This window comes from Alligator sinensis, unplaced genomic scaffold (genome assembly GCF_000455745.1).
Source record: "Alligator sinensis unplaced genomic scaffold, ASM45574v1 scaffold1177_1, whole genome shotgun sequence".
NCBI lineage: Eukaryota > Metazoa > Chordata > Crocodylia > Alligatoridae > Alligator > Alligator sinensis.
The window spans coordinates 1,881,385-1,892,789 of NW_005842120.1; the positions used below are offsets into that span (position 1 = coordinate 1,881,385).

Sequence of the window (11,405 nt, forward strand, 5' to 3'; positions counted from 1 at the left end):
CTTCCTTCCATTTGCCGAAGCAATCAATACCCACCAAGGTAATCCTCCTAAGACTCAGAAGGATTCCCCCTCTCTGCTCCCCACTTCCGTCCCAACTATTCAGCCATGTAGCCAGTCATTTAAAAACTTAAGGAACACTACCAAGCCCACACTGTACAGAGAATTAAGACACCAGTTCATAAATAGTGACAATAAAACGGCAAAAAAACCCAACAACAATAAAAACATATGCTCAACAAAGCCTGGAAAAACATAAAACAAGTACCATTGCTAACTTTTTTTTGCTGGGCAGGATTTGTGTTCATTGTGTTACAAATAAAGACCAAGGACTAGGTGGCACAAACAAGGATGCAGATTAGCTGTGTCAGGAGAACACATATTAAGAATTTACCTACTCGATTTCCCATAATAAGGACCTGGCCTGCTGGAGGACACCAACTGATGAAGATGTATGGATGTATACTTCAGGAGACATGGACACAAAAGGTTATTGACAGAGAGGATACCTGACTATCCACCTCAGCAAGTGACACATGTAAAGCTCTAAACCCACTTTGCCAATTTGTGGAAGCAAATCTCTATGAAGACTTTGGCTATTTTTATCAGATAAAACGATGTGGTTGAGAAAGGAACTGTTCACAGAAAAGCCAAGATATCAGTTGCATGAGACCATGTGCTTGTTTTGCTTTTTAAAACTGTCTTCCCTGTTCTGCTGTTTCATAGTTCTCTAAGGGAGTTGTGTATGTTGCTGTTGTTTATGCTGTTTTCATAAGACGAGTGTTTGAGGGTTTTTTTTGCTCTGATGTTTATTGTGCTGCTGCATTATAATAAAACACAACAACAAACCTACATTCTTTGTTGCCTGCAGCACTTTATTTAAAGCCTTTCAAAATTACATTAAGCTGTATCAAAGCTGTTTCTCGTAATTATACAACCTGCTTGGTTTTTCGTTGGTTTGTTTTGTTTTGGTTTTTTTTTTTTTTTTTTGGGGGGGGGGGGGGGGGGGTGGACTGCTTTGCGGTGGGGGGGGGAAGGTTGCCTAGTTCTCAAGTTGCCCTAATTGTCAGGGGAAAGGACTATGCCAATATCCAGAACCTACTGTATTGTTCTTTAAAGTTAAATAATTTGTTCCTTCCCTACATACTGCTCAGGACTTTTATTTAAAAAAAGGAAAGTAATCCTATCCCCTCCCTACCTCTTAGCTTGGCTAAGCTGACACAGATCAAGTTAATAATTTCCTCTTACACTATCAGTTTTCTATTTTGCTTTTATTCCTAGTATCCTTCCTTGCTCAGTGTAAAATTCAGCTTTTTTAAAGGCAAGACATATGAGCATATATAATATTCTAAGTAGGGGTCTTACTAATAACTATTTATACCACTTGACAAGGTAACTTTCTCCGATAAAGATCCTATGCCTAATGCATGCTGGAACTGCATTTACCTTTTCAACAGCCATGTTATACTGACAGCTCATGTCTTTCTAGTATTAACTGGTACACCCAGCTCCCTCTCATCCTATGTGGCCTCCAGACAAAAGTGCTTCCTATTTGTTCCCAACTGCATGACTTTGGACTTCACACTACTGACATTCATAACAGTATTTACTACTCAGCTCTATAGGGTTTATCCAAGTCTTCCTCTGTAGCAATCTAATTCTTCTTCAGATTGGCAATAACCACAGCTTTATATTATGTGCACGTATCACATAGACTTATCTAGCTCCTGCATCAAGGTCTAATGAAAATAAAAAGAACTGGTTCAAAGACTGATCCCTAAAGAACACCACTACTACTAGCCTCTTTGCCTTGTGATAGCTCATTTTTTTAATATAACCTTGCTAAAAGAGATCATGACAAGGACTTATCCACCTTGTAATTATGATATTAACTGCAGACTTCTTCAGGTTAGCTAATAATTTAGGGCAGGGCAGCATGTAATACTTAGTTTAAAACTCGACTGGGTTCACTGCATTGTCCTTTGTCTGAGGATATTGGATTAATCTGATGCAAAAACTTTCTTTAGATAAACCCATGTTGTGTTTTTGTCCCTTCTTTGTTTACCTCCATATCCTTGATTCTTCTTTCCTGAAGAATAATATTATTGGTTCTAAGACCCTGCAGGATACTGAAGTCAAACGAATGTGCCTTTAAATGTCTACATCCCTTTTTTGACTATACATATATTTATTGTTCTCCAGTCAGGGTACTAGTTCCAAATTGACATATTAGTTGAAAAGCTATGTCCGAAGGGCGCTCTAGGGCATACCAGTTCCTCAAATACTTTGGGATAGATATTCTCTTGGGCCCTGTATTTAATCACAGTCCACAATTTATGCTTTGCTTCCAACTCAGGCAGAGCAAGCTTCATTACAGAAACCTTATTCCTAATTTGTACTCTACCAGTGTCTTCATCCTTACTGAAGACTCAGACAAGGTATTAATTCACTATTTGGACTATTCCTACATTATCCTCAACTTCCATCACATCTTCAGTGTGTGGCAGCCCAAGTTCTTCCTTCCTAGGTCCCTTTTTATTTATGACAGAACTTATATGGATTGTTTTAGTTTTCCTTGTAAATCCAACTAAACTAAGCCACTGAAGAACACTAACCAGTAACAATGAATGGAGTAGGTTTCTGGGCTGCCATCATTAAAGCCCACATCACATTGCATTTGCACAAACTGGTAAAAGAATGTTATACATGAACTTAATTCGATGCAAGACACCACTCATTACAATCCCCATAATTGTGCACTCCCTACTTTTTGGACCAGTATAACAAATGCCTCGTAGCACCTGAGAGATAAGGAAGAACTATGTCCACCCCCAATTTACAGCTAGGAAATTTAAATATCAACCCAGCTGCACAGAAGAATCTGTGCCAGAAATTTTCAACCCAATTTCCTATGTCTGGGCTAGTACCTTAACTTCTAGACCATCCTTATCTCAAATCTTAAAAATTTTGAATACTGAAGTTTACAATTTTAGGATTCCTTCAAATCTTTTTCTTTTTTAATTACCTGCAAAAACCAAAATCCCATGACAGTCATTGCGAATGATTATGTGAATGACAAGTTAGAACATTCTGATCCACAGTATCACTGTCACACTTCAACATGGTAATTCACAACTGATCAGTAGGTTTCAATGCTCTTTGACACTACAGGATTTTCATGTCCTATTTCAAATTTTAAGGACAGTGTAGAGATTACAAACCTTAAAAGACACACTTTCTTCTTCTTGCTCTGTCCTTTCTGTCACTGACCCTACCAGTTTGTTCTTGTCCCAATCCTTCCTCACTTGCACACACACATGCAGGTCCATGTCTCAATCCCTATATAACTGTTCCACTTCCGCGGCATTCCAGAAAGTCCTCTGCCACTGTCTCCTCTTCACTCCAAACACCAGCAGCATAAAGAGAGGAAATTCTCCTTGTGCAGTTACCATTCCTAGAACAGCAGCTCCATCTGCCAAGAAGAGACTACAGGAATAGCAACCCAGCAATCCCAAGCTGCAGCACATCCAGGACAGATAGAATCTTTAGATCAATTACCTGGCAGCCCCCAAGCAACCTCTCAGCATGCAGAAACATTTTTTCTCAAGGTTCGTAACTTGGAAAACTTACCCAAACAGTACCAAGAGACAGCAAGATTCAAGACACTCATACCAAAGCAACCCCCTTTATCAAAGATCAAGTCCTTGCTCCAAACCATGGAGACATTACAGATTCTCCAGAAAATGTAAAGATTTTATTAAGTGGGAAAAAAAAAATCTCTTTAACCTCTGTTTCTAACACACCTTGAAAAATTTTGCTGAAAATTTCTGAAAAAGTTGAGGCAGATACAGCAAGTACAATTCCAGCTGAAATAGTTAATTTTGACAGTCATGATAAATCAGGATCTTAAAATGGAAGGAATCAGACATTACTACATGCAACATCTATAATACAAGAATGGATCAACACTAAAATACTGAGTGAATTTATCAAGATGCTTGCTTGCACATAATCACGGAATCAGATAAACAATTCCCTCCATACTCGAACACAGACTCTTTCTTCCCCCATTTCCAAGTCTGCTCTTCATAACAAATGGGGCAGGCCTCACGTTCCAGGCAAACAGCTGTCTAGTAACACTCACCTGAGTCTTACGGTTCTGCCTCATTTATGTCTTCTTTGTAGGATGTAATGTCTCCCACCAAAGGATCCTCCCTTAATCCACTGCCGACTAAACCAAGCTTTCATTATGGTAAAGCCAACAAACAGAACTATTTGCAGACACAAAACATAAGAAACGGTTATCAGTTTTATGTAAAATGTTATTTGTAAGAGACAACTCAATTTCAACAGCTTTAAAATAAGACCCCAGCTGCAATGATGCAGAAACCCCAGAAATTAGTTTCATGCATTCCAAAAAACATGCATTTCCATGCAATGCATAGCAATTAAAAATGCTGGCCAAGGCTGCTAGAGTAGCACAAGGTGAAGCCTCTCCCTACAGCAGACCTGCATTCAAATATCTTTACTGAATAACAAAGAACTTTTGTAGACAACTGAAGCCACATTCATATCTTCGAGATTTTCTGCTGACATTTTGTAAAATAAATAATCTACATTTTAATAATCTGTTAGCAAGAAAGAACTGTTGCACATCCGTTTCCTTCGTAAAACGATAGCAAGCTACTTTGCAAAAGAAGCATAATAGGTAAACTGAAAACCAATGATTTTTTAAAGCCAAACCTGACCAGTAGAAATAGTCAATACCCATGTAGCTGTCTCTGAAACAGCGCAATTTAAAAAGCTACCTATCTACCTTTGGATAGTTTATGAACTGCACAACAATCACACAGACGCATCAAATTGAATTATTCCATATTTTCCATTGATCATCCATTCAGATTCAGAAGTTGCAAGTTGTTCACCTTGCCCAGGTTTCAGACCAACCTGAATTTCAGCTTTTAGAGTTCTTATGCTGCAGAGAGGTGCAGGATGAAATTTGTTCAAGGCTTGATGAAATGGAACTGTAAACTCCCATTTTCTATCTCCTGTTAGTTTCCTATAGTTCAGATCACCTTTAAAAATAATTACACTTGATTTCTGCAGTTCAGCATACAAGTCAGGAGCAACCTGAGCCATACTAGAAAATTCATGTGGCAGAGTCCAAAACATGTGATCATGGTAAACCCAAACACCTTTTTTTAAATTCCCCTCCCAATTCATCCCACATCTAGACATCCACATATGATTAGCTGACTGCAGTTGCTTAAGAGTCCAGTTAAAATCATGCTTTGTGGTATCCGATACAAACCACGGAATACATTTTCCATGGAAATGGACTTCAGTAGCTAACTTTGATGACGACAAGAAGTTAGCCAGTACTAGATCAGTTATAAGTTCAAAGCCAGCATTATCCAGGATCATGTCAACTCTTGTAATAGATTCTTTGGTGGTTGTCCTTTTCTTGGAATTTAAAAGCAGTGACCAAAGGTTTTCCATGTCATCCACCAAGATGAAAGATTTAAAATCATTTAAGGACTGCAGAAGGCTGGATTTCTGAGAGTTGTCTTCACCAGCTGAAATGGAAAGGTCACACCTATTTCCCCACAATGAAACCTGAAAAGAAAAAAAAAAGTACACATGCTAAATCTTACTGAAACCAGATACTAACGAAGGTCTTCATGTTGTAAAGATACTGTTTTAGAGCATAGAATGCCCTCATCCCCCCAGATCCTATGTTGAGGGTTCTATTAAAAAACAGATTTCAAGGAAGGGATGATTTCTGGGAAGGGAAACAAAATAATGCTCTCTATTTCCAAAGACAGAACAAGTATGAGATGGAAGGGGGAAAAAGAAAAACCCTTCTCTCATCTTTATCTTGGATTTGTTACAGTTAGGTTCAGTAAATATATGGACTCTAAACACAAGAGAGAGAGACAGAGCTATAAATACTAGGAAGTCTTGGAATAAAAAGGCTGCGTTACTAATGAAGGATAAAAATTAGTTTTAAAAACCTTTTCAATAAATCAGCACATTTACCTGCAACAGCTTAAAAAATTCCTCCTTAAGTTGATTTTCATTTAGGTCCTCTATGTTTTTAAGGAGTTCCTGCAAGTAAGTGCATACAGCAATAATAGCCTGTTGGGATTCAAAAAAACTTTGAATCTTTGCTTCCATAAATGGATCAAAGTCATCAATAGGTGGACTAAAATAAGGAGAGAAAACAAATATGTAAGTATAAAGAATTTAATTTCCAATTTCTTCCCCCACAGAAGATATTCTGAAATTACAACCCAAGTTAAAACTAAAATTCTAAATCTGACCTTCTGCAGTTAACAAGACATACTGGCCCCAGCAGTATAAAAACCTGCCCTGACCAGCAGCTCAGGGCTACTTGCCCTCAGGAGCTTCTGAGGCCCAGCCACTTACTATCTGGGGACACTACCCCTTGTGTCAGCTAGACTGCTGAAGCAGCATCCCAAATGAACTTTTTAAAATACCGAGAGAGAGAGACAGAGAGAGAGATCAGATGGGCACTGTTTTATTGCTATATTTACAATGTTAAAGCAATTTGGAAGCCTACCAGTGTCTCTGGCATCATAATAAAATAAATCCTAAATATCTATATGTTTTAATGTTTGTTTTTGGTTCCCTTATCACATGGTGGGTGTGTGATGGGGGGATGTGGGTCTATGTGGGTAGGTGTGGGGGCTGCTTAGGAGGGGTGAGTCCCCTGTCCCACATAGGGCAGAGCCCCGCCACACAGCACATAGACTACCTTGCCTGCAGGGTCCCACCCCTCCACCCCTAGGGGCTACAGCTCCCCTCCAACCCCCACGCTGGTCTCCAGCCCCATGCTTATTCCACTGCTCCTCTCCAGGCTCCAGAGGCTGGAAACAGCAGGGGAAGTCTCCAGCTCATCTTCAGGGGCTTGTCTCCAGCCTTGGGAGGCTGGACACGAGCAGGGGAATGAGCAGGAGGCTGGAGATGGGTCCCTGGAGACTTTCCCCTGCTGTCTCCAGCCTCCGACTTATTCCCGTGCTCGCCTCAGGAGGCTGGCGATGAGCAGGGGAACATCTCCAACCCCCTGCTCTGTCTCCCATCTTCCAGAGGTTGGAGACAAGCAGGAGAACGAACAGAAGAGTGATCAGAAGGCTGGATATAATTCAGGAATTTCCCAGTGGACACCAGGTTCCTAATCGCTCCCCCACCCAGCTCCAGCCCCCTGCACTATCCACAGCTTAGCAGCAGTGGTGGTGGGGGCTGCTTAGGGCCTCATGGCACAGTCTCCTGCATGGCACGGGGCAGCAAAGCTCAGCCCTGGCTGCCTGGCACCCATGCTGCCACACCACAAGGATGTGGCCCAGCTCTGCAGCACACCACGCACTGTCCCGAAGCTCGGGGGTGCTGTGGCTGTCACTTGGGGCTCAGCACCACTCAGCCCAAGCAGCCAGAGCTCTGAGAAAGTGCGCAGCACCCTGCCAGCCAGGCCGCGCCCGCATGATGCAGCAGGGGTGCCAGGCAGATGCAGAGGGGGCAAGGGCCAGCTACACAGATGCTCTGGCAGGCTACCAGAGCGTCTCTGTGGAGGACCAAACCTCTGGTTGCCCAACCATGCCCTGCCCCACATTTTTCCCCCCAGGGTATTGTTTGACCATAAAGAAATCTAAAACCCTTCAATAGATAGATATTGTTCTTGAAATTTTCAACCAGAACATTTGAAAATTAGTGCACTATAGTATTTGTCTTTTGTTAAACTGAAACAAGAATTTTTAAATTTCTCACTTCCTGCAACATAGTATTCCTTTTGACAAATGACTCAATATTCTAAGCAAATCACAACACAATAATGGGGGGGGGGGGGGGAGAAGAGATCTTCCAAGGCTACTGCATTGTTACAGATTTTCCCTGGCAGATCATTAACATGTTCTGTACATTTCCTGTGGGGACAGATTACACTGAATAGTACATTCTTTGAATAACTAAATGTACTAAGGGATTTTTTAGTTTGGAAAATTTGTCCAGGACATTTTACCCCTACCTGACTTCCAGAAATCTTTTTGTAACTTGAAAAGAAAAGTTTTAGAAGGTTTCTTACACACAGTAAACTTGAAATCACACACTCATTTTAGGCACCTTTTCTTGGTCAGAGTTCTCCAGAATATAGCTTAAAACTATGTATACAAGGCAGGCAAATATTTTTATATGCAGGGTAATATTTTTAGAAATCCCAGAGTCCTACTGCAAGTAAATGGAAAAGATTTCTGGAGTCTTGTGAGAACTGTCATACCTAAAAATATTAGAGGGAAAGGATATTAAAATCTGTAACAAACTAATTCTACTCTCACCATCATTTTCCTCTTTTAGTTCCTACCACTCCTCCTCTAAAGGCCATGGAAGAAGCAGCTATCCAGAATGCAAAGAGCCAATATAAACTCAAAACTTAAATTGTTAGACTTTTTTACCTGCAATTGGTTTAACTTTTTAGTGGGATATGCAGAAGAAAATATGGGGTCAATCTTACATTTCCTTCACAAGAGTGGTTACAGCTGAAATTAAACTAAGGGGTGGAAATGTTGCTAAAATACCATGCTAAGTAGTCTAGCACTGAAATTAACAGAAGAACCAGAAAGCAGATCACAGTTCTAAATTCTGCTAAACATATCTACCTTTTCAGCTAGTAAGTCTCTAGGAAGCATTAATAACTTTCATATCAAGCTGTACTATTTTGCAGAAACCATGGAAATAAACTGCTCTGCAGCAGAGCAGAATAGACGATACTAACTGGAGGACATGAGAGACTAACTTAACGTATACTCCAGTATCTTAAGCATGAAAGAGGAATAAAATGTCCAACTGTCTTGAGGAGGCAGGAGAAGAGAGATGGGAAAATGGTGTGCATTTAAGATGGAACAAAATTCTACCTTAAGCCTCAACTATTATCCCTTTTTCTCCTCTGACCATATTCACACAGACAACAAATAAGAACCACATATAGATTAATACTGTAATAAAACAGAAGTAAGACTTCCATAATACTTACTTATGAATTAGTGCTTCATGAATTCTACGGTACATGTAACATTCTACATATAGCCAAGGGGACTGAAACCAGCTTGGCTGTCCATTTCCATTTGATACATTTCTTTGATATTCTAGGTACTGGTTCCATATTGGAGTATCAGGAAGCTCATCATTCAAAGGGATCATTGGTTTGTCCGTTTGCAATTCATTCCGTAATTTAGAGAGGAAAGATATAGCCCTCTTCTCTGCCTCAACACCTTTCTGAAATCGAACAGAAAACAAATGTCTCCATTTTGAACACACTTTTTTTTGGAAAGCCATGTACTTTATGCCAGCTCAACATTGCTAGAAAGAAAGATTAATTAAATCTTAGTAGTCATAACTGTTACAAGCTCTAAGGATTTTGCACTAAAGTAGTTCAAGTAATGCTCACCAAAGCTTTCATTCCGTATCGGAAATACCAAGATGTTTCATACACATGTAAAAGAGGACTATACAGCATGAAGGCTATTCACCTCCATTTTCAGCTCGGAACTTCTCCCTCAGATAGTAACTATTCTGTTCAATCAAGTGGATGGTTCAATGGGGGGACAACAGCAGCTTAAAATGTTGGCTACCCACCCAAGACCCAAGATGAACATGTGGACAGGGGAAATCAATAAAGTCACAGAAGAAAGACCACAGAAAGGTTCATAAGTGGCAAGAAAAAAATGAAATAGACAAAAGGAAAGCAGCAGCAGCCAGGAATGTGTAGGCAGAAGGAAAAAGAATTAAGAGGCTACATGGGTAAACTGTGGAAGAAAAAAATAAAAGAGGAGAGAATGGGAATAAAAGGAAAGCAGAGAAAAAAAATGTGTTTAGAAAGTTCTCAGTGAGACAGCGGTAAAAAGACAACACTAGTCTTACCTCCCCATGTTTTTCAAAGAATTCATTTTTATGTCGATGTAAAGTATCAATAACTCTGGTTAAGATCTGGGGTAGTCTATCTTTAATTGTAAAATATGCAAATGATCTAGAAAGAAAAAGAGCAAAGCATTGTTTACTCATATTAACAGAATTAATGTCTCTACGGTAGTCATTTTCTCTAAGAAGTGCCCACCCTTAAAAGGACACCTAACAGTTGCTTTTTCTGTGCGCCAAAAAGTGCCAAACTTGGAAGTCCTCCCTCCCTCTCCAAAATGAGCTCAAGCTTAGCTTTTCATTGTATTCACCTTTGGCAAATACAACAATGAATTCCAGAAGAGTGTGTGCTTGCCACACATTCCCACTATCTAGATTAGCTTCTGTGACTCCTTTATTCCTATGGATGTATTGTTTGCCTCTTATCCAGCACTGCCTCCTTTCCCTGCTTCAGACCCCACTCCTACCTACACCCTGCTCTTCTGCACTTCCTTTCACATCTTCTAAGTGAGCTTCTGCTCAGAAAAGCATATGTATGTAGGTAGGTAGTAGGTAGGTAGGTAGGTAAGGTAGATTTGCACCTCATGGACTATCGCAGACCTATCTATCTAGTCTAAAAGGTGCAAATCTACTCTGCCTAACCAGAGACAGAGCCAGAGATGGCCCAAGCTAGCTAGCTTACTATCTCTAATCTCCATCTCAAATCTACCCTGCCTATCTAACTACATAGATGAATAGCCAGATACAGCCCAAGCTACCTCTACCTTGGTTAGTCTGTAAGGTGCAAATCTACCCTGCCCATCAATCTACATTGATCAATACAGCACAAGCTAGCTACCTAGATGGATACAGCATGAGCTAGCTAGCTAATTAGATCCACCTTGCTTAGTCCGTAAGTGGACTACCAAAATTGAGACTGTGCAATTTCCACAGAAATTGGGTTTTGGGTGGGGTCCGCGAAAAATGGGAGGCTCACTGCAAAACATTTACCAGCCAGCAGAGAAACAGCCAGGAAGCCCTGCAGCATCCCGGCAGAGCAGGGCTCCAGCTTCAAGCAGCCCTCCTGCCCCGCTCCAAGACCACGAGGCTTCCCAGCTTTTTCTGTGCGTGTGGGCAACGTTTTTTTGTTTTTGGGTTTGTTTGTTTGTTTTTTTTTCGGGGGGGAGTTGCAGCGAGCCTGCCAAAGTCATGAAGCCTGCTGCTTAGGGACGACCCGAAACTGCGGCTTAATGACCCTGATTAAGCCTGGGGAAGCCATTAATCCATGCTTAATAATAACACACATTCCATTTCCGCACCGCGTCCAACCCCATTTCCCGCCCTCCCCAGTCCCCTTACGGACCCCTTGAACCTGCCCGACAGCGAAACCGGTGCTGCCGCCATTTTCTTCCTCCTCACCGCCCCGGCACCCCGCCCGGAAGTGACGTAGTCTCCCCGCCCGGGACCGTTGGGAGCCGTGGGCGGGCAACGGCGAACGTCCCGCA

General features: G+C 41.1%; 1 protein-coding gene across 10 annotated transcripts in view; it reads right to left on the reverse strand.

Annotated features, from left to right (window-relative positions):
* Positions 1 to 11,405, reverse strand: part of ARMT1 (acidic residue methyltransferase 1) — a 32,791-nt gene that overhangs the window by 19,538 nt on the left and 1,848 nt on the right. For 6 of the 10 annotated variants that reach the window (XR_003094344.1, XR_003094345.1, XR_003094346.1 and 3 more), the window contains exons 1-5: positions 11,264 to 11,369; positions 9,928 to 10,033; positions 9,041 to 9,282; positions 6,037 to 6,202; positions 4,142 to 5,613 (exon numbers count right to left, since the gene is read on the reverse strand). Coding sequence is in view for 4 of the 10 variants with exons in the window: in XM_025205593.1 (XP_025061378.1) it covers positions 4,843 to 5,613; positions 6,037 to 6,202; positions 9,041 to 9,282; positions 9,928 to 10,033; positions 11,264 to 11,304 (1,326 nt within the window). In the remaining 6 variants the exon portion in view is untranslated. Of the gene's footprint in view, positions 1 to 1,028; positions 5,614 to 6,036; positions 6,203 to 9,040; positions 9,283 to 9,927; positions 10,034 to 11,263; positions 11,370 to 11,405 lie in introns of those variants that run through there. The other 4 variants (XM_014520475.2, XM_025205593.1, XM_025205594.1 and 1 more) reach the window with 4 other exon arrangements.